We start from the raw sequence: 24493 nt of genomic DNA, 5'->3' as shown, positions 1-24493 counted from the left end.
CCTTTTTTATTTATTTATTGTAATTTAATAAAATAAAAAAATAAAATAAAAAACTAACAAAACACTGGAAGATGAGTTTTGATTTGGTCACTTTTTCTACATACTAGTTTATAAGAAAACTCTACAAACTCCCTATAAAAAAATTTTTAAAATTAAAATTACATGTTTTGAAAATTCAACAATATTTTAAAATTTTAATCGTTGAATTATATATATTTTTTTTGTCAATATGCATGTCAAATTTTGTTTAAATCATATGTTTTCTAACTTATTTTTTATATTGTTAACATCCATTAACTTATTTTTTATGCATAATCTAAGACTACAAAAATTTAAAATTTAAACATTAGATTGAAGACATAGTTATTGATCTTTGATTTTTTTGAAATTTTGTAAACATAGAAGAGATAATAAAATCATATCCAATACAAAGATATAAAGGGAGTTTGGAGAGAAACCCTGTTCTTAAAAAAATTACTCAAACAAACCAATTAAACAGCTTTGAATACATAAGTTAGTAAAAAGATTCAAAATACATCAAATTATAATATAAATAGTTCATTTATAGTAAAATTATAATTATAATACAAGGTTGGTAAATCTAATTTATAAGTTCATAAATGTTTACTAAATATGATAAATGAATTAGTTAATTAACTCATGAACAATGAGTTTATTTGACAAAACAATGATTCAAGCTTTAAAATGTAACCTTATTTGGTACTTAACTCGAGCTTGACTTAAGTTGAATATAAATTTAAATGAACAATCATAAATTTACTCAGTTCATGAGTGCGAAGTATCAATGTAATGAGAACTCTCTACCCGCATATCTCGACATTGAGTGCGGTGCTCTTACCCTCTACACTAAGATTTCAACCACCGTGAACGTGTATTATAGCCATAACAACTATCAGTATCCATACATGTTAGCTCCCAACATTTTTCCCTACAAACTTGAGATTAAACAATAATAACTTGAATAGAATCCGGCTTTTTCCTGTCAGTCTCACTGATCATGTGAATTTAAATGCCAATAATTACCAAAAACAAAGGAATTAATTTTACCAAAAAAGCAATTTCTTTTATACTGGGCCGAAAAAACACAGTAAAATTACATCCTCAATATTTCTGGATGAGGGTAGCAAGGTGAGCTACTAAAAAGAAACTATATAGCTTCAACCTAGTACCCACTTCAGTTGCAATTATATATTATCTCCCTACTTGAACATTTTGGTGTCAATTTATATTACTGTAGAGAGGACATCAAAGCACCTGATGGGTTTCTCAACCATGTGTCCGCTCTTCTTTATGTACAGACCTGAAGATGCATGAAGCCAATATGGGATGTACAACAGAAACTGCCCTAATCAATACCAACAGTCCCCACATAGCTGTTGATCAACATGTATACATGTAGAAGTTAATCTATCCGGCGGTCGGAGTGGAAGCTGATGCTTTTATTGATAGAGTTACAGGATGGTCTTCATCAGCAACAGAATGATTGCTTCCAAGGTTGATAATATTGGTGAGCTTTTCTCCCCCTGCTACATCTCCACTTGGATGTGACTGATTGGCTGATGAATTTCCCCCAGAGCTTGATAATCTCTGCTGTTTGAGATACCTCTCAGTAGCATCTTGTAGCAACTTCATCATGCTGCCAGAATCAGAACCAGGCGATAGCTCTTCCTCCCGCTCCGGTTGAATATTCAGATCAATTTGACCTTTAAAAGGAGAAGAAGACGACTTCATCTTGTTAGGTTCATCGTCAGAAACCTCGTTGATCTCTCTGATCTGCTTCGGACTACTATTTCCTGTATTATTATATAGCAGGGAATCATCATCCTGCAATTTCTCAGGCACTGGCAGCTGCCGTGGCTGCTGCTGGTGTTGCTTTTTGCGTATTGTTTCAGCTTCTTTCTCTGATTGTTTCTTCTCACGCCGCATCATTAGGGTGCGGAAACGGCGCTTCACTGTCTGGCAGACATTACAGGTGCAAGACTGCTTGTGTTTTGGGCCCTTCCCACTAGGGGGCTGAATGCACACAATACACGAGCAGCCAGGTCTATGTCGGGGGTGTTTTGTTGTTGCTTGGGATGATGCTGGGAGTGTCTCACCCTCTCCCAAGATAGCTAGGTTCGCAAGAGTGTCAAGCCCCTCCAAAGCTTCAACATTATCTGGGTCCCGTTTAGTAGCCTTCATTTTCCTGGAAGCACCTGCCCAAACACAATGACAAGTAGCAGATTTGATGATTGGCAATGGAAGGCAGTTCACTACCAGAACACCCACACGTGCGTGCACACACAGGTACAGAGAGAGAAGAGAGAAATAGTAGTAAAGTCTAGAAACCAGAGTACTTTAGTACTATGCTCGACCATAAGCCTACTTGGAGTCCTCATGAATCATAAATGGTTGATGAGCTCCGGATATAGGACACATATATTTTGTTTATAGCAACTCATACCTAAATTGCAGTGAGGCAGCAAATCTTCAAGCTGCTCTGCTGTCAATTCTTGAGCTGCGGAACACACAGATCTGGTAGCAGAGAGGATACAAACATATCAAAGGAATGCCAGAGATGTCAAATAATACACACACACACACACACACACACAAAGTACCCATAGGTTGTCCTTTTTCCCCCTTGGGTGTGTTTCCATGTAGCTTTTCAGATTTGCAGGATGTTGGCTAGATGAGAAGCAAGGGAATAACAAAGAAAAGTTGTCTCCTAGTATCATAAAGGTAGTAACGGTTCATGCAGAGAGTAAATTTAGACACAAAAACCCCGGCTATGGCAAGAAAGGTCTAATTCTTTTCTATGTTTGTGTATTAACAAATGTTCAAGCAATTTGGCCAACAAACTGAGCCTGAATTCCATCAAATATAGTTTCATCCCAACATGTGCATCATGGAGCAGCCATCCAATAACATGAATGAAGTAAATTCTTCGTTTAAGTAAAGCATATTCATCTTGAATGCCCATATAGGCTAAAAGATGGTATAAGACACTCAAATGAAGTAGATGGGATGAAAAGCCCATGTTTCAGATATAGAAATTGATGACGGTCTACCTTTCTGGGTCCCATGAATTTTCAGTACAGGTCCACTTTGATGGAAGAAGTGCATTGGCTGGCAATTTGCGCCACTTAAAACAGTCTTCACATTGAACCCACTGAATCTTTTCACTGACATAGATGGAACGCAGTGTTGGAAAAAGACAAGGATAATCAGTCCATGTCTATTATAATACAGAGAAAGCTCAAAACTGAAAAATGGATATATATATATATATATATATATATATCCATTTCAATATAGGTATAATAGAGTGTGCAATAATACAAAACCCAACACAGAATACAAAGTTACGTAAACGCGTATTTTCTACACTGCTTTCTACAGTAGAAATTAGAAACCATTTTAACCCTGGCAAAACATTTTTGAAACAAGATAAGTATGAGATTTTTTATTTAGAAAAAATAAATCATCGTTTTGCATAGCAAAATTTTAGACACCATTTTTACCAAGGAAAAACAATTTCAAACAAGATACCCCAAAAATAGAAACACACTGAGCATGCTTGAACTTAAGAATTAACTCACAACTACGAACAGGGGAAAAAAAAAAACACAGAATCTCAATACAAGACTGAGCACTGAAAGGTAAGTGATTTACCCCAAATTGTTGGCAGCAAAAATGGTTGGCTTTCCAAGTATTGGTGCATCCTGTAATAATAGACGACAGCAATCAAAATGGAGGGTACTTACCAGGAAAACATTTCACTTGTTAATCAATTACAGAAGAAAACACCGAAGAAAAGTGGCAATTCATAAGACAACAAACATACAACAGAAGACATACCACTGGCCTCTAGAATTATCCCTCATCAATAAAGGAAGGTTTGGATTCAACATTTAGCAAGTGTTGTTTTTCTTGGGAAAAGAGGAGAAAAAAGAGAGAGGGGGGGCGGGGTCACCCACTTTGCTGTTTGGCAAGAAAAAAGTACTCTTATTGTGACAATAAACAATACTTTAAAATGAGTGTGATGAATGCCAGATCATGATATATTCTTTAATCCAAATGAAAATTGGTAGGATCAATGGTAGCAACACTAAAGCGTTCCAAGGAGAAGTCTTTCCCTTTGTCATTGTCGTGTCCACATTAGCAGTGTTTATTTACAAATTTTAGATCATCAAGGCAGATTAGTAGCATTACTAGAACAAAGTAGCTACACTTCTAACTATAACTATTGAAATTGATCCTGGAATAGAACAAAATCAACAAAAGTTCCCAATCAATCCAGCCCTCTTAATTTGTCAGTTCTTCTTACAACTGGAAAGACACTCTGTGGGTATCACCAAACTACAGAGATCGTATACCACCCAATTATCAGGCTCAGCATAACATGTCACAAGTCATGGCAAATTAGCACAATGCAGTTTACGCTATTACAGTGTGGAAAAAGGAAAAGAATATGGTCATAACATTGGAGTTATGGAATACAACCACCTCCAAAATTGTGACCGGGAGCAAAAGCAGATCATTGACAATCATACATAAATCTTACATTTGGCTGAAAAAATGTACAAGCAATCATTAGCAGTTCAATCTTTTTCACACGAAACAAACATTAACTAGAGTACCTCATACTCCTCAAACTCAAAGCCTTCAATCACCACTACACTAGGAAGATGGTTAGGAGAGGGGCGGAGTAATACTTGAGCTTCTTCCCATGTTATCTTCAGTTGTATCAGGTCCTCATTTTCAATTCTTACACGCTTGCTCTTTGCACGCAAGGTGCTGTTCTTTTTCTTCCTAGAGATTGATGATTTAGCTCCGAGTACTTCTTTTGCTATGTATCCTGACTTATCAACTTTTGACCATGAACTAGGATCGGCCAATTCAGCCTGTTCGATTGATGAAAAGACAGGTGATTCTGAACTATCTTTTAATTGATGAAAATTAAAATCAATTTGAACAATTCCAGTTTATTTAATACTTACATCTCCATGGGTAGAAACTCCATTCATAGTCTTATTAGAGTCATGGTCCTGTCAACAGATATATGCATAAAAGTGATGTAGATTGTAAGCTAAACCTGTTAACCTTCTGCAAACCAGATGTTAAAAGGCTACAAACTATTGCACTAAAAAAATTATGCAACAAAGCAACTGATATCACAATTGAATTGTGGAATTTGGTTATCATGATGAAGAAATCTGCAATTAACTAATCCTCCCACATAAAGTCAGGAGCAACAATACAGTCCTTAGAGCATAAAGCAGTCACTTCCAATTGCTAAGTAAAACATTTTAGCAAAATGAATTCCAAAAAACCATCAAGATGAAACCTAGGCAGTAGAAATAAACACTTGAAAAACCCATTGTCTTACACACTTACAAATACAGATGTACAGTAAGATTAAGGTGCTAAGCTATTGTATAAGGCAAAACCTGATCAGATGGCGGAGCATTTGAAGCCTTTCTGAATCCCATAACCAATTTTCCTTCTGGCTCTAATCGACTAAATGTTACTGAGAAAATAAAATTAATCATCAGTTCCAAAACAAGAAAAATATGAATTCTCGATAGTACCACATGTACTAGGAAGATGACTTAAAAGATAAAAGCATTAAACCAAAACTCAAGATAAAGGCATTTAGAAGGCCAACGCAAATTAACAGGCAACATTCAGCACTTAATTGCTTGACAATAACTCAAAACCATGCTTGAAATGTACAACAGTCAAGTATTAGTAAGCACCACAAAACCAAGTCTAGAGAGCTACAAAATAGAAAACCAGTGGTAGGAACAGGCATACTGAGCTGAGCATGAAAAAGTTGCCATTCTACCTGTATAGAAAATTTAATCAACCACAATGTCCAAAAGCTCTCTATTGATATTTGATTTCGTTACCTATATCTCCTGCTTGCAATTGCATGGACTGTATGCAAGGGGTAACACCCTCCAAAACATACATTCTGCTATTATTATTGGGCCAGAAGCGAAACTGAAATATCCACTCCTTGCCTTTTGCATCCTGGACTTTAAGAGGTAGTCCTTCAGGCTGAGAAATTGGTGGAAAGTAGGCCTGTCTCGTGGTGAATGAATAGTGTTATACAAGGATTATCACCATAGGAAGTTGTAACAAACTAAAACTAATACACCAATTTAAGATAAGATCTTCTAGAAATATTTACACCAAATTAAGATAAGATCTTTAAGAAATATCAATGGTCATTAAGCAATGTCATAAATACACAGCCATAGAAATCTCATGCCAAGGAGAAGATTCCATTAGAGTCAAAACTGCACTTACACTAAACAGAATGCAAACAATTTGACAAAATAAATTAATCTAAGAAACAAGGGACCTGGAATGACAGCCACGAAAGTCATTCAGGTTACCAACAGTATGACATGGAACTTCTATAACCTAGTATAGCTGTTATATATTGCAGTATATAATAGCTAGAAAAGTATAACTAAATTCACTATTGACAGTTGTTCTGCCATTTTAGCCAGTAAAGATATAAATTTCTATAACCAAGTCATGTTTTCTTCCTTTGATAACAAAACAAACCTAGTTTTTTTTTGTAAATTATCAGCGTCTTAAACAGTCAATCATTGTCCACAGACCCACCATTACAACTGCTTTTTACATCACTTTATATGCTGCTAAGCAAACTAGATATCGGAAAAGGAGAACTAAGACATGTCATTTCTTATGACATGGTGTGGTTGACTGAATTTTTCTTCCTATGAGTGCATCAACATTAATGATCATTAAATGAGAAAATTAGGAATAATTTTTTTAACTAGAGAGATTAGAGAACAGAAATGCTGAAAGAATTTAAAATTGAAAACTGAGGCACCATCAGACTCACCTCTGCACACTTTTTTGGAAGCACTAAACGCCCAATCCGCCCAGCATCACTATGACTTAACATTTTCTCAAATAAAGGAGTGATCACAGAATTTGAACTTCCATGTGGTTAAGGCTTACACAATGATGATTTATAAATAGAATGCGTAGACAGTCTTGCATCAAAAACCAAATAAAGCAAATCCTTGCTCATTAACATAAATCAAATTAGGTTTTGCAGAAATTCTGATAAGAAATAAAAATTCCTATTTACAATGATGCCCAATTAGAAAACTGAATATTTTAAATTGACTTCAAAACTTTCAAATATAAAGAACATGTTATTTAATCAAAGGATACTCTCCAGATATTTGCTGTAGCTCTTGATCAGTAAACCTGGGCCAGTACCGAGGAAGTAATAGACTTCTTCCTCGTGCATCCACTCGAGGCCTTCCATTGCGGACCTGAGCTTCACCAGACAAGTCAACTCTATTATGTAAATTACCATGAAACTGCTTTGGAAGAGGTGTAGGAGTTGTTTACAAATGAGTTCTACTAACCCCGATTTGGGCATTTGTTTCATTTGGAGATGCATGAGGTGCAGTCAAACCAAATTGTGGGGTAGATGGATCCTCCTTTAAGGAGGAAGACTGTTGAGATAAACATGAACTGTGGTTTTCTTCAGACTTAATGCCTGCAACAAAGTTAGCAGCCATTCCACCTGTTATTTCTGCAGGAAAATTCTCCAGCATGGAATCAGTAATACAGGAGGTCATCAGCAAACCCCCTTTTCCCCCTTTTTTTCTTTTTTCCTTTTTCTAATTCTTCTTTTTTTTTTTTTTTTTTAAATCATGATCCAATAAAGTGCATAGCACATACCTGCATTCCCATTGTCGAGTATTTCCCGTGCACCAAGTTTCAAGTTTCCATTCATTAATCTTTCAGAAAGATCCTCAATTTTCTTTTTTTCTAAGGGAGAGGCAGATAATCTATCATTGGCATTAAGTTTGTTAATGCCACCTGATATGTCATAATCATAGGGAAATCTTGACTGTTCTGATGCAGGTATAGAAGAATTAAACAAACTCGGAGCCTGCCGCCATGGTACAGGACCTGATCCAGCCAACTGATTCCAATTTTTGACAGATAGGTCTTTGAGTCTCTCTTGTAAAGGTGGATGAAAACATAGAGGTGGTGGCCATGCTGGATTTGATGTCTGAAATGCCGTATATAGAAACACAGTTATAACAAAATCAATAGTACATAAAATGCAAGACTTGCACATATTAAATATCACTTCAAATGCAAGTAATTCCTTTGCTCGATCATATGAGAAACTTATCTGCTTGTCATAAGTTTAAACTGTTCAAAAATATCCCATAAAGAGTCGTAGAATGCTATGTTGCAATAACTAGAGAGAGGAAAAAGACCTTAAGTGGTTTCTCATAATATATGGATGATAAGATTTTGCCAGGATGAAAAAATCAGATAAACATTAGATTAACAAATAACTATGGAAAAAGAAGGGTAAAAGCAAGAAGCAAGGGAAAATTCAAAGCAAGAAAACCATGACAAAATAGTATCTCAATAATTTACTTATTGGATTCTCAAACAAAAAAATAATAATAATAATTTACTTATTACTAAATATCTGGAAAAACATTATGAGTAGAATAGAGAAACAGATTGATGCACTATCATATGATCCAATTTTACTTATTTATAACAAAAATTTTAAGAAAAAGTCAAGCAAGAGGACAGGAGGGATCAGTGGACAATGTAATGTAAGAAAATGCATCAATTATGATTTATGAGATGCCATGACATTTCACTTCGTTTTTTTTAATGAGTAAATGATTTTCACTAAAGGTTGCCTTTAGAGTATATGGACCAAACAGTGTGAATTCATTTGACAATTATTGTTAGAAAAAATAAAGATCATACCCGGTGCAAAATGCTCACGTTTCTACAGAGTCTTGTCTAGTCAAACAGAATGGGGCTAAAAATCCTCCTCTATAAATAACTTTATGCAAGTTAAACATATTATTTTATGATTACCCAATTTGACATTTAGCAACAGTAAAAGAACCTTAAAACAATATCTCCAGCTCCTGAGATGAGGCAATTTTTTTCCTTCTTCAAGAGTAAATGAACAGTTTATTGAATTGAAGAAACAGTTATGAGTTTCAAGCTCACACCAAACATGCAGTGTATGAAGTTCAAGAGCGTAACCAAGTTCAATCTAAGCAATACCAAAAACATTTACCTTTCAATTCTCTAAGCATCAAATTTGACTGATTTAAGTAGAAAATTTTCCGAACTTGACAGTCATACAACACTAATTAAGGATCTAGCCAATGAAAATTAGTGAAATACTCTCAATCAAAAGCAACTGGTAGTAAATTGGCAAGAATTCCAAGGCAAACAATTGCCCAAAATCAATATAATGGCACAACAAACAACAAAAGAAAAAATGCATATAAAAGAATACAAGAATGGAAAGCCAAATAGAACCGTACCCAAGGGAGATTTTTCCTTACACACGTCATGCATTCAATGCCTCCAGGATCCAACAATGTAAATGCATGACTTGAAACAATACATCCACAATGAACTTGCTGCAAAGGAAGATTAACCATTAGAACGTCTACTAGAAACCACAAAAACTTTTAATGGGAAAATGAAAACTTACTTATTTGATACCTATCACACCTTTAAAAGAGATTAATAAACTGAAATAAACATCCAGCTCACCTTCCCACAAGTCTCACAACACCTCCAACCAGTAGAACTCAAGTGGAAAGTCTCACAGAATCTTCCTTCCTCATAAACAGAACTAATGTCAAATAAAACTAGAGTCAGATTTTGTATAACTAAAGAGTTAGAATAAAATTATCACAAAACAGATTAACGGTTCTTTATGCTATTGGATTAGCAACAAGACAAAACTTTTTTTTTTTAATAAGTAATGGAAAATTATATTCAAACCATAAAAATTAGTCACTCAAGCATACAGGAAGCAACATGGCAAAACGTTAGATAGGCTAAAGGCTTCTTTTCAATTCAATATATCATCCAGTTAAAAAAATACAGAGTAAAATATCTAAAAACTCCTAATTTCTTTAATAAAATAATAATTATTCATTTCCACAGTCAAAAGCTATGTCCATGCTAAGTCAGAACCAACTGAGCTTTTCTTTTCAGGCCACAGAATTATCCTAAGAGCTAATTTTGTTTTGAACAGACAAGATATAAATTGTAGCCATTTAGATTATGCATCCACCCCTAAGAAATAAAAATACAGACAGAAAAGGCAGGTACAATCAGTTATATACAGGAACACAAGGGCATGAACACCCACATGCAGCAATGATACAAGGAGGTCTCTCTCTCTCTCTCTCTCTCTCTCTCTCTTTCACACACACACACACACACACACGTAGCAAAAATAGACAAGGAGCTCAATGAACATATAGGTATTTTCTAATTGAAATCCTTACCCACGCATAAGGTTTGGGTCTCCACTACAAGATCAATTATTTTAATAATGCCAGCCACTTCCGATGTCAATTTTTGTACTAGAACCAACCCCCCCCCCCCCCCAAAAAAAAAAAGAAGGAAAAGAGCACAATAGAAAGAAGGGAGGCAGCGACAGACTAAGACAACAGATGGTGAATTTCAATAAGACTATAAATTCCTATGGTCGTCAAGATTTAGGGTACAATGGTCCTAAGTTTACTTGGAACTACGAGAGGGCAGACGGTGTGCGGATACGTGAGAGGCTGGATAGAGCACTAGCAACCCCCGAGTGGGTCAGGTTGTTTCCATTGGCAAAGTTATGCCACTTATCATCATCGATGTCAGATCATGCTCCCCTAGTGTTACATATGGCCCCAAAGCCAAGGGGTAGAAGACAGAAGAAAATATTCCAGTTTGAATCGATGTGGTTTAAAGACCAAGGATGTGAGCAGGTGGTGAATGATGCATGGCAAAAAGGGTTGGGTTTAGTGGAAGGCAATACATTACAGAACTGCCTGGATCAGTGCAGGTCTAGTCTGGATGATTGGAACAAAAAGGTTTTTGGACATGTGGGTAAAAAGGTGGCTGAGCTTCAAAATAAAGTAGAATGGTTAGAGTTTCAACCTTCATCAACTGAGATTAACCAAGTCTTGAGAAGTACTAGGTCCGAACTAAATAGTTGGTTTGACAAGAAGGATGAAATGTGGAGACAACGGTCAAGACTTAATTGGTTCCAAGCTGGGGATAGGAACACAAGCTTTTTTCATGCGAAGGCTTCCTCTCTGCAAAAGAAGAATCTCATTACAGGTATGTTTGATGAAGAGGATGTGTGACAAGAGGAGGAGATGAGGTTGAGGAAATTGTAGTGGGATACTACCAAAACCTTTTCCAGACAAACAACCCCACAAAATTCACGAAGCTACTCGCAGCCATCCAAAGAAAGGTAACCCCTGCCATAAATTAACAGCTCACCAAAGAATACAGTGAGAAGGAGGTGAGGGCTGCTCTAAAGCAAATGTATGCACTTAAAGCACAAGGCCCGGATGGGATGCCTCCCCTGTTTTTCTAGCATTTTTGGCCTACCTGTGGGAATGTGGTCTCTAAAACAGTACTGGACTTCTTAAACCAAGGTATTTCTCCTCCCAACTTTAATGAAACTCATATTGTATTAATTCCTAAGGTCAATAAACCTAAAAGAGTGACTGATTATAGGCCTATAAGCCTGTGCAATGTCGTTTATAAGATTGTATCAAAAGTTATTGCAAATAAGCTGAAAAAGATCCTTCCCTCTATCATCAGTGAAACCCAAAGTGCTTTCATGCACGGTAGGTTAATCACTGACAATGTACTCGTTGCTTTTGAAACTATGCACCACATTAGCAATAAGAAGACAGGAAAAGTGGGGGAGATAGCGTTTAAACTGGATATGAGTAAAGCATATGATAGGGTAGAATGGGGTGCTTGGAGAAAATTATGGAGAAGCTAGGCTTTGATGAGAGGTGGAGGGGGCTGGTCGTGAGATGTGTGAGGACTGTCACGTATTCTATCAAAATCAATGGTAGCCCTAGGGGTCATATTATTCCTTCAAGGGGCATCCGTCAAGGAGACCCTTTATCTCCATATCTCTTCTTGTTGTGTGCAGAGGGGCTTTCAGCTCTTTTAAAAACTGCAGTGGCTTGTGGCAACATGAAAGGAGTTTTGATGTGCCGAGGGGGTCCCAATTTATCTCACCTATTTTTTGCAGGTGACAGTCTCATATTTTGTAAAGCTTCCTTGGCCAAATGTGATGCACTTCAAAAGGTCCTACAAGTGTATGAGAAAGCTTCAGGGCAACAACTAAACAGAGTAAAAACCTCCCTCTTTTTCAGCAGCAACACCCCTTCCACTATCAAGGAAGACATCAAAGGGCAATTTGTAGCACAAGTGATCAAATAGCATGAGAAGTACTTAGGCTTACCTTCCTTAGTGGACAGAAACAAGCTTAGCTCTTTCAATGACATTAAGGTAAAACTGGGTAAGAAGCTAGCAGGCTGGAAGGAGAAGATGCAATCCAAGGTGGGCAAGGAAGTCTTGATTAAGGCACCGGCTTAAGCAATCCCCACCTACACAATGAGCTGCTTCAAAATTCTAGATGCCCTTTGTGACGACCTAATCAACATGATAAGGAATTTCTGGTGGGGTCAAAAAGCGGATGAGAAGAAGATTGCTTGGCTAAGCTAGGAGAAAATGTGCGAACCAAAATCCAATGGAGGCATGGGTTTTAAGAAGCTGAAACAATTCAACTTGGCCCTCCTTGCCAAGCAAGGGTGGAGGCTGCAAACGAATCACTCCTCCTTGGTCTATAGGGTACTCAAGGCCAAATACTTTCCCACTGTGAGTTTATTAAGGCATCTATGGGAAACAACCCGTCATATACATGGCGGAGCATCATGGCTGCTCAGCCCGTGGTTAGGGAAGGGATCAAATGGAGGGTTGGCAATGGTAGAAATATCCGAATATGGGGAGGACAAGTGGCTGGCTTCAGCCCCAACTCACAAAGTGGCTTCTCCCAGGTTATTTCTGCACCCGGACATAGTAGTGGGGGAGCTCATAGACCAAGAAAATGTCAGATGGAAATTAGATGTCCTGGCTGCCTTATTTCTTCCGTATGAGGTCGACATCATACAGAGTATACCCCTAAGTTCCCGTCTTCCGGAAGATAAGCTAGTGTGGGCCGAGTCACCAGATGGAAAGTTCAGTGTTCGCAGTGCATATGCAGTAGCAACAAGACTCATTACACCCCAATAGAGGCGCTAGCTCGGATATGGGTCTAGGTCGGCAATTTTGGAACAGGTTATGGGCCCTTCCCCTCCCACACAAGACTAGACACTTCACATGGCGAGCTTGCTGCGACATACTGCCCACCAAGATAAACTTCTAAAGCGAAAGGTAGTGCAGGACAGCCTCTATGATGGTTGTAGGTAGGAAGTTGAAACAACGGGTCATGCTTCATCACTTGCCCAAGGGCACGTGAGGTGTGACCTTGTTCAAAAACTGTGTTGCTAGGTGGAGGCGTGGAGCTTTCTCTTTGACCTCCTTTTATGATCTAATATGGAAGATGCTTATGGTGGACCAAGGTGGCTCGGGTGGTCACCTTAGCATTGGCAATGTGGCACAATAGGAATGAAGTTAGACTGGGAGCACAGAGGAAACCAGGTAACGTGTTGGTAAGATGGGCGGCAACCTACATAGAGGAATATAGTGCTGCCACTGCAGCACAAACAAACTTGGAGCCTATCACACAGAGAGCCGCAGTATGGTACCCACCACCATGGTCTTTGTTTAAAATAAATGTTGATGGTGCGGTAGCTACAGCAACAAAGAAGGCGGGTGTTGGTGTGATTGTTAGAGATGAGTTGGGTAGGGAGGAGGCCACGATGTGCAGGAATTTGAATGCCCCTTTAGGTGCCATTGAGACCAAATCCAAGGCTATTGAGGCTGGGTTGCTGTTCGCACAAGATATCGGCATCCAGGACATAGTCGTGGAGAGTGACTCTTTAATCTTGGTCCAAGCTCTGAATGGAAAATCTGTTCCACCATTTGCGGTCTCGGCAGTTGTACAAGGTATTTTGGACCCCAGCATGAGCTTCCGTAGGGTGGAATTTTCGCACATCAAAAGACAAGGGAATAGGCCCGCTCACGCACTAGCAAAACATGCTCTTGGTATTGTTGATTTTATTGCATGGATTGAAGAGACGCCTTGCTTTTTAGAGCAAGCTCTTTTCCACGATGTAACAACTCAAGTATTTTAATATTATCATTCCTATCAAAAAAAAAAAATTTCTCACACAAGCAGAATATGCTGGAGAGTACAAAGATTTTGTTATCCCCAAAAATTGGAGAAAAAACAACTAGATGATAAGAAGCAAAGGACTAACTTGGCCCTATTAAAAAGTTGTAACTTAGCAATTGAGTAATTGAAAAGGCAAAGTCTGTCGTAGGCTTTCAAGATAGAAAAAGTCTGAGGTGATGTAAATATTTGTTTGGTTTAACAGTCCCTTCACAATCAGCTGGATTCAACAAACCCTCTCAAGGATTACAACAGGGAACCTCCTCCACAACTTTCAAAATCTTTACACTGACCTTCAAAACACAATTCTGAACCCATAATTACCCAAGCAACCAAAAAACCAGCAAAAGCACATGCCAAACACAGGCAGATTGTCAATGGTTAAGGCAATGAATGATCATAGGATAATTGGACCCATACATAATGCAACAATTTAGCACCCTTTAGTCTCTGTTCATCAAATAATTAACTAACGTGGAGCTTCAAACCAAACTTAACTCACAAGCTGCAGAACTTTACATTTGCACTTGCATTAATTATTTCCCACTTGGAATTAGGCAAGATCAAGCAAAGCAAACAGCCGACTATTAATTACAATTTAACAAAATGGGAAATGTGCGATTTAAAGGTACAATTTAATAAATAAAAACATGTACACTCACAGAGAAATAATTCTGGGTGAAAGTAATACACATGTACAGTCAGGGAAAATGTTCCCTCCATACCAAATCACAGAAATCATGATTTTTTTTCCAAATAAATAGCACATCAAAAACACATTCTACAATAAAAAATGCTCAAAAGAACTTCCATATCCGTCAACACCCATTTCAGAAATGAAAATAATCAATTATTCAGCTTCCTCAATCAAACTTCACATAAGCAAACACATCAAAGCCCAAATCCAATTTCCCAAATAAGCCTTCTAACAAGACAATATCCAGCTCCACAACCAAAATTTTAGCAAAAATCCCCAATACAACTAAGCTAAAAAACCATGGCATCACACAACAAACTAGAACTCAAACCAATCAGCCACACTACAAAACCTCAAATACACGCCAAATTAAACCACCAAATCACCCCCCCCCCCCAAACAAAAAAAGGCTTAAAACAAAGAAAGAGCAAAATCCTCTGTACCAGTCAATAAAACAGTAAAACAGAACAAAGAAACATAAAAGTATTGCTTACGCGCATCGATCACAGAACTCAACGTACTCGCCATTTCGGAGCCTGCAGACCTTCCTGGCCAGTTTCAATTCCACGCACTCTGAATTGTAACACACCTTGGTTGATGACGAAGCTGGCGACATCGAAAACTAACAGTAGCAGAGCAAAATGCTTACACAAAGCCTAGAAATTCAAAGACCCAAAGAGTTGTAGAGAGAGTGCAAAAATTGAAATGATAATCGCGATGGCCTGATCTATACGAGAGAGGAAAAGAGTTGGGGAGGGTTTTAGAGAGAGAGAGAGAGAATGGTATTTCTGGAGTGAGAGAGAAAAAGTAACGCTACTTTCTACATTATATCCTATTATATAAACAAGCGTTTATAAACACGTCAACTCATGAGCTTTTCTGTTCTTTGAATCTATCCATATTTTCGAGCATTGTCAGTTTTCTTTTTCTAGTTAGACTTTTCTCCGTTTGTTCCAAAATTACCATATTCTCTGATAGTATTAAGTTTTCCTTGCAACCAGTTTGGAGAATTATTACCAACCATGTAATACTAGTCAGAAACTCATGCAATGCACACACAATTTTAACAAAATATGATTTTTTTTTCTCTTTGTTTTATCTGTTGTCTAAATATAAAATTTAATAATTTTGGTAATGATAAACGGGCATTTATTATCATTGCATATATATGGAATTATTTATGATACCATTTAATACACACACACACACACACACACAATATGATATGAAAAGTTTTTAATAAATGGCATAAATATAATAATTTTTATGCATAATCATTATAGAATTTTAACTTAATTAATACACACATCTATATATTAAAATGATGACGTGGAAAAAATGTGTGCTTTCAAAAACTTATCTGACAACATTAGAAGAAGCTAACCAAAGTCAAAGTTTAGTTTTATATATATTAAATATTATAGATAAGCTATAATCAACTAAACGTTTTTCAAGTCCAATCTGTTATTCAGAATCTATTTGGGATAACTTTTCATCTTTAGTAAGAAAATCCCCCTTCTCTAGAGCACTGCCACATCAGCCCCTATCATCCACCACAATAGCAATTGGCCATGTCAGCATCTAACCCGCATTCTTGACCAAGAGGTCACCTAATAGCTCCCTCTCTCCCTCACACATGTGCGGCAAAAAATAGACTAGAAGGTCAAGGAACATATAGTTATTTTCTAACATATTGTTAGGATCATATTAGGAACTCAAAATGGTTCAAGGCCTCTAAATAGCACTTTGTGACAACCTTGACCAAAATGCATCCAAACTCAAACCAAGCCAAGTCCAGGACTCTCCTGCACGTGGAGACATCTAGGCAATCAGTTTAAGGCTTGAACTAAAGTTGTAATCTATGTCAGAAGATAATTGGGCACATGTCCAAGAGCTGGTAAGGGTTAGAGTTAGATATTCGTTCGTTAGTTACCAGTGGATTGAGTTAGTTAGAGCTCAAGCGCATGTAAGACATTTATGACATAGGTCAATTCTTGGGAGCACATGCCAAATTAGAGTGCCAATAGGGGTTAACCATGCATAGCCAATTGAATTAGATCATGAGGTGTATAAATATAGACATGTAGCATTCATTTTTTTTGAAAAGATGTAACACTCATTTGAAATCATGTGTAATAACAATAATAATCAAGTTGCCTTTGAAATTAGTTTTCACACTAGTTGTATAATAAAAATCATGCTTGGAGAAGATGACTCTTTCAAAAATGTCACAAGCCATTCAATCACTCATCGTGTGCATGCAATTCATCACTTATGCAAAGTCTACCAACCAAAACCCTAGCATTCTCTAGACAACAACATTTATATTTCCATCATCAAGAACCTTAGATACCTAAAATCCCAAAACCCTCAAACACCAAATTCCAGCATCCAAACCAACAAGAACTGAATCTACTCATCAAGGAACACCACCTATAATTGTGCTCCATACATTTATATCCTCAGCAATACATAAGGTTTGGATTTCCACTACAAGATCAATTATTCTAATAATTCCAGCCACTTCCTACTCCTACATCAATTTTTGTCTAAGAAATAGACAGGCACACCCCCCCCCCCCAAAAAAAAAAAGAAGGAAAAGTGCACAATAGAAAGAAGTGGATTCTTAGAGGAATGATGTCTTGACTGTAAAAATGATCAGAAAATTAATTACAATTACAATATGCTGGAAAGTTTTTGTTTATCCCCAGGTATTGGAGAAGAACAACTAGGAAATCAGAAGCAGAGGACTACCTATGCCCTAATAAAAAGTTAAAACTAATGTAAATATTTGTTTAGTATGACATTCCTTCACAATCAGCTGGATTTGAAGAACTCTTTCAATGGTTAAGATGGGGAACCTCATTCACAACGTTAAAAATCTTTACGGTGACCTTCCAAATACAACTCTGCTGCAGAATCACCCAAGCAGGAAAGAAAAAAAGACCAGCAAAAAGCACATGCCAAACTCAGAATTAGAATGTGAATGGTTGAGGCAATTATTAATCATACGAGAACTGGACCAATACATAAGGCAATGATTTAGATCCTCAAGTCACTGTACCTCACATAATGAACTAATATGGAGCTTCAAGACCAAACTTAACCCGGCAGGCTGCAGAACTTTACAGTCGCACACACATTAATTAATTCGCACTTGCAATTAGGCAAGAGCAAGCAAAGCAAACAGCCACCTATTAAATTTTACAAGATGTGAAATATGCAATAAAGGGTCCAATTTTTTTTTTAACTGGGGTTCCAGCGAGAAATTCAGAATGAAAGTATATACATAGACTCACAGGAAAAAAGTTTTCCCCCATACCAAATCATAGACATCAAGATTATTTTCCAAATAAATAGCACATCAAAAAGTCCACGGAATTAAAATTTAGGGAAATAAACACAAAACCCACTTAAGTTTTAAGTCTAACATTTACACTTGTGGTCTTGTCCTATATGTAGACAGGAAACCGTTAAACATCCGTGAAAACAAAAGTTGAATTTCTCATGTGTTCATATTTTGTGTTACCCTCAAAACCTCCAGGGTGGTGAAGTCATGAGTGTTGCATCCAAGAACTCTTTCCCGCTAATACAGACAAATTCTACGTAAAAGAAAAAAACGCTCAAATGATATTTTCATATTCTTCAACTCCCATTTCAGAAGAAGGCAACTCTAGCAAACGCAAAAATCAATCATTAAGCTTCCTCAATCAAACTTCACAGCAACAAAAACATCAAAACCCGCACCTAATTTACCAAACTAACTTTCTAACAAGCTTAACATCAACCATGGCAGCATTCACCAAACTCGAAGTTAAAACTAATCAGCCACACTACAAAACTTCAAGTTCACGCCAAATTAAGCAACCAAATCCCTAACAAAAAAACAAAAAAAAAGAGCAAAAAAAAAGAGCAAAGCAAAGCAAAGAAAGTGCAAAACCCACTGTACCAGTCAACAAAACAGTGAAACAAAGACAAAAATAGAAGTGTTTTGCTTACGCGCATCGATCACAGAGCTCGGCGAAGTCGCCATTTCGGAGCTTCCAGCCCTTCCTAGCTCGCTCCGATTTCAATTCCTTGCACTCCGAATTGTAACACACCTTGGCCGACGACGAAGCCGACGACATCGAAAAGAAGAATAAAAAAAAAGTAAACGGTAACCAGAGCCAAGGAAAATGCTCACACAAACCCTAGAAATTCCATGGAGTTTTAGAGAGAGAAAGTTCGAAAAACGAAATGGAAATCGCGGTCTGATCTGTAATCATATAAGAGATAGAGAGAGAGAGAGAGAGAGAGAGAGAGGGAAAGAGAGTTTTGGAAATGAAATGGAGAGAGAGAGAAAGGGTTTTAGAGAGAGAGAGAGAGAGGGTTTTAGAGAGAGAATGGTGTTTTTGAAGTGTGAGAAAAAGTAAAATGTGTGTTTCTATTTGTACATAGAGAGAAGCTTTAAAAACACGTCGACTCTCCTGAGCGGAGCTTTGCTTTGCTTTTCTGTTTTTCGCTTCTCTTTCCTTTTCGATCTTTTTCTAGCGTTGTCGTTTTCGATTTTTTTTTTTTTTTCATAAAGACTTTTCTCCCTTCCTCTCAAAATAGTACAGTGTTTTTCCTTTATGTGTGTGTGGATTTTAATGCAGGGAAAAGTCCATAACCACACAAAAAATTTCAGAAGTCACATAAGTCATGCGACATGCTGTCTGTGATTGGTGAAAAAATTGTGGGTTTATGTTGACAGGCAAATTCAACATAAACCCACCATTTTAGTAATTTTGTATTATAAAATTACATTTTTGCTCCCTAAAAAGTAGCATTAATTCTTCTAAGTGTATTGTTATAGTCATAAATTTTTTTACAATATTTTTATAAACTGCTAATGTAGTTAATTTTTATTGGTTCGCATTTGGGTCCATCACTTACATTATCGACAATTTGTAAATAGGTTTGTAGTTCAAACATTTTTCTCATTTTAAAGACCATTAAAAAATATTTATAAGTCTAAAATCTAAGAAAGAAATATACAAGCCCAAAAAAATTAGTACAACAACAAAAATTACCAATAGTAAAACAAAAAAAAAAAGTCTAGTTAGCCAATTTTACCTAAAACAAACATTTGATCCTTTAAAAAAATTTAAATAACTAGCAGCTAAGTGTCTAAGTAGCAACAAAGTCGGAGGTCAGAGTCACTACACACAACCAATAGCAAAGTCACTCCCCTAACTCTAAGTTCTGGCTTCGTTCTTATTCATATGTAAGTGATGTTTAATCACTCATATTCTGCCACATCCGAGTTATGGCAAAAAAAATTTGGAATAATTTATGATTTTAAACCTACTGACTTTCATTTATTTATTATATTATTAAATTTATATCACTTACATTTATTATTATTTTTCGTAAAATTAGTAATAGTCTTAGCATTTTTTATTTGGTTAATAAATGATGATTTAAACAACTAATGATTATTAAAATATTTAATACAGCATTAATAATGTCTCAACAAAAAAAACCAACTAATGATACTATAAATATTATAAATTTTACTGCAATAACTTTATTATAAAGTTGTGTACTTACATCTCATAATATTTTTAATAGAAATATCTAGAATTTAAATATTCTGTCACAACTGTTTATTAAGTTTTTGTAATAAAACTAGTAGTATTTGTAGCATTCTCTTAGTGTAGAGTCTATTTGTCATTAGTCTTTCATTTCTTAAAGTATCACTTTTTCTAGTTACAATCATCCTTAACCACCATTCAACAGAATGTTGTCAACAAAAATCAAATAGCAGGCTATTGCCAAAGTCAAGTCCATCAGTAATAAATAACGGCAAAGTGCTTTATAGATAAATTAGTTTTTTTTTTTTTTTTTTTTTTGAGAAACAGCATTGTGATGCATTGATTACGAAATACCAGCTAAATCAACTTGGTATGAAGACAATACAACCAATGGAACCTCTTCCATCTATATTACACAGTTTGGAAAATTATCTACTAACTGAGTCAAGCTGTGTGTAACTATATTGCCCTCTCTTAATGTGAGAGTAGGACAATTTGGAAAAACATGAAGAGAGGGTTAGGGAGTCCTGAATCAGTAAACCAAAGGGGGCTAACCCAGGATTCTTGGTTTTCAATGCTGACATCACCAGTAAAGAATCGCCCTCCAGCACAGCTTCAGTTTTTTTTTTTTTTTTGTAAAAAAAAACTAGTTAAAAACCAGAACAAAAAATATTCCCTTATAGAATCCGATTAAATTATTATTATTCAAAAAATGGTCGTTTTATAGAAAGAATATATACTTTGTTAGACAGCACCCAAACCCAGGACACCCCTCCATCCCAAAGCTAAGAATAAAACTGTTTGCACATATACATTCCCCCCTGAACAAATTTCAAATTTGATATTTGCGTGAACTCCATGTTAACTAAAAATAGTTTTAATCGGATTTTAGACAAGCAGTGATCAATTTTCAATTTTGAGCTTTTTTTTTTTTTTTGGGTATAATGACATTGAAATTATAGTTCATGCAAAAATTTATGTCTATTTTAATTATAAAAAAATCTAATTTTTATATTTTACACGCTCACTTTTCAAAAACACTCACATATAATTATCTATTTTATACTATATTTCATTAGTATATTATTTTTTTTATCAAAATTTGTATCGCTCTCTCAAATCACTGCTTTCTATTTCTGTATATGAATGAATAAATATTAAAAATTAGATTTATATGTAAATAATAACCGTGTATACATGGATGTTGATGATTTTGAGAGTTGGACGTACAAAATTTATCCCTTATTATATATTATACAACTACTAATGACTAATGTGAGTGTTTTAAGGTCTGTCAAACCATCTCTAAAAAGTTTATTCAAATAAAAAAACACAGAATAGAAAACAATCAAAACATGCACATATGGGGAACGAGTGAATGTTATAAATTTTAGGCTAAAAAAATTGACTTGTGTTGGACTCAGTAATTTACGATAATAACCCACGTGAATAAAAAATATATATATGGCGAGTGTAAATAATTTGTGTACGGCGCGAGAGTAGGCTTTTGTAAAGTAAGTGAATTTACTATAATTTATTATCATGCATGGCCCATCCATGGGTCATGCAATCACGTAACCCTTACTTCTGTGTTCCAAACACGCGCTTTTGTTTTGACAAAACTGTCTTTCGCTCTTACACAGTTCAAACTTCAAACTACCCCAAAAACAAAAACAAAAAAAAATCCTTTTTCTTTTTCTTTTTCTTTTTCTTTTTCTGGTTGTGTTGGTTTTTTTTTTTTAATAAAAAAAATGGATTTTCGGTGTGGACTCATCTACCCATACCATTGATGATAATGGCTAATATCACGTGTATCACACTGGCTTACTAGTTTGGTTGTGTTAGAACTTTTCTTTTCTTTTTTTCTTTTTCTGAATACAAAATAAGTATTTAATGTAGACTTATCAACCCATATCATGTAACAATAATAAATAATATCACATGTATTGCACTGATCTTATTTGAGCTATTACTCAAATCACTCTTCTGTGTACCTTTTTTTGGTCTAAATTTTCAGATTTAGATGAGGATTAAGCTGCCATGTAAGTGTTCAACAAGTTAGAACCTTTTAAAAGAGTTATTATATAGTGGAATATGACGTATAGGGCGACTTTTTTAATATTTCTGGTTGGCTACCACTTACTGAGCAGAAAGTACAGGAATTGGTCACATTTTAGATTTTATCAAATAAACCAAAGGATTTCAATATAGTTGAGTTGAGTTATTAGATTTTTTGTTAATGGCTTGTGGATTTGGTTTTGCTTCCTTAACTGAAGTAGTCGGCTATGGTTACGGTGGGATAAGAAATAGAAAATGTAAAAAGCTTTTTGCGGGGTCCAAAAACGGTCAGCTGCGTCGTAGAAATTGTCTACTCTATGTTATTTTCAGCAATACCTTTTTCTTTTTTCTTTTTTCTTTTTCAACAGTCAATTTAATTTGCCTTTTTTTTTTGATCTTTTTTTGATAAACTAATTTGCCTACCTTGGATTAGATTAATGGGTATTTTTAATTAGGACAATTATTAGTAAACTATTTTAATAATATTTTAATAAAAAATATTAAAAAATAGTTTAAAATATTAATTTTTTTATAAAAAGTTTCTAAAAATATTTCTTAAATTAATATCTCTAAGACCTTCGTTAACTTTATTCTTTTACGATCAAAACTTCTCTTGTACAATTTTTACTATCATTTTTATGTAATCAACTATGAGTGGTTGTATATTACTTTTACATGAACTCATCTTTCTTTTTTTCATTATTCACAATCAACCATATTAGAGTTGTGGCAAAAAAATAATGTCCAAAAAGTTTCTTATTTAATTGACTCTCTTTCATAGTAATTAAAGTGTCAAACTCATAACAAAAATAAATATCATTTACTGCAATTTTTTTGTAAAATTTATTCCACTTCATAAAATATCTTAAACACCTTTTAGTTATCCTTATTTCTCTACCTTATCATCTTTTTCATCATTAAATACTTAAAGTTTGATTATTGTTTAAGTCTCTTTTATTTTGTAATCAGCGAGCTTAGGCATACAATATTTTTCATAACATTTTTTTATGTAATTTTGGAGTATTATCACTTTCACACAGTTCTTTCATAACTTTTTGTTATGCATCAATTACAATAAATCGTATTAAAAGTTGTGAAACGTATTATTTTTCTATTATCTATACTATTATTTAAGTGGCTTCTGTTATTTGGGATCCTCATTTTTTTTCTAAAAATGTCCCTACACTCCTATGTTTCTGTAGAGACAAAATTAAATGATAATTCGGTAAAAATATAACTCTAACTCCCACTTAAACATTGCCTAAAATATGGCCATTCTTCTGTTAATTTTCAAATTATTTTATCAATTTATAAATTAAATTCTCAAAATAAAAATTATATTTAAAAAATAAAGACAGTTTTTTTTTCTTTTTTTGCTATACATGTGAAGTGCATGTGATAAAACTAGTTACTATATTAAATTAAATTGTCATGACACCAAAACGAGAGGGCATATTTTCATGTTAGGAGGATACACACGACAAAAAAATATCTAGCCTTTAAATAGGGAGTATGTTTGGCGCAAGGTAAAAGATATTCATTGATTAAAAATCAGAATTGTTGGTTTGCTTTATGTTTATGCAACTATTGAACAAAATCGATCTTGGAATACGCTAGAGAGCACGCAAGGGAGCGAAATGCAAAGACTAAAAAGACAAACACGGTCACGAATATAAGATAAATTTTGTCTTATAATAATATGATAAATGCTATAAACTGATAACTCGTGCATATATGGAATTGAATTGAATCTCGACCACATCTATAACAACGTTGTTTTCCTCGTTGTTTCGTTCATAGGAGAAAGCTCATAACAAAGCTTTGCAATTAATGATAGCGATCGGTGGCGGACAGCCACATGTATATTTTTCATAATTATTAATTATTGTCACTTGCTGGAGTTTAATTATGGAAGACAATTATTAACTTTAACATCATTAAAAACATGCATTTATTTGAACCAAATAGGTG

At 35.3% G+C, this 24493-nt stretch overlaps 1 protein-coding gene across 3 annotated transcripts; it reads right to left on the bottom strand.

Moving 5' to 3' along the window:
* Positions 1–1062: 1062 nt before the first annotated feature.
* Positions 1063–19330, bottom strand: LOC142634332 (B3 domain-containing protein Os07g0563300-like). Of its 3 annotated transcripts, none has more exons than XM_075808629.1 (16): positions 18909–19288; positions 15404–15482; positions 9619–9700; positions 9384–9482; positions 7744–8080; positions 7425–7558; positions 7225–7328; positions 6887–6983; positions 5916–6090; positions 5454–5533; positions 5004–5051; positions 4644–4907; positions 3676–3725; positions 3072–3185; positions 2465–2535; positions 1063–2216 (listed from the first exon to the last, which is right to left on the bottom strand). In XM_075808629.1, the coding sequence occupies exons 1-16, from the start codon at positions 18940–18942 to the stop codon at positions 1429–1431; spliced, it is 2556 nt and encodes an 851-aa protein (XP_075664744.1). In that variant the 5' UTR covers positions 18943–19288; the 3' UTR covers positions 1063–1428. The 3 variants fall into 3 exon arrangements, with proteins under 3 accessions (XP_075664744.1, XP_075664742.1, XP_075664743.1); XM_075808627.1 differs by having other exon boundaries at positions 15404–15531; positions 18909–19033; XM_075808628.1 differs by lacking the exon at positions 15404–15482 and having other exon boundaries at positions 18909–19330.
* Between the last annotated feature and the right edge of the window lie 5163 nt (positions 19331–24493).

Source organism: Castanea sativa, chromosome 5 (assembly GCF_040712315.1).
Source record: "Castanea sativa cultivar Marrone di Chiusa Pesio chromosome 5, ASM4071231v1".
In the NCBI taxonomy this organism is placed as follows: Eukaryota; Viridiplantae; Streptophyta; class Magnoliopsida; order Fagales; family Fagaceae; genus Castanea; species Castanea sativa.
Note: the sequence above shows the minus strand (reverse complement) of the source record. Positions and strands in the feature narration are given on the sequence as shown.

Coding starts and splice junctions, on each gene's coding strand:
- LOC142634332 (XM_075808627.1), bottom strand. Junction 6,091..6,886: donor TTCCAAAAAAGTGTGCAGAG/GTGAGTCTGATG, acceptor ACCACGAGACAG/GCCTACTTTCCACCAATTTC. Junction 2,217..2,464: donor GCTGCCTCACTGCAATTTAG/GTATGAGTTGCT, acceptor GTGTTTGGGCAG/GTGCTTCCAGGAAAATGAAG.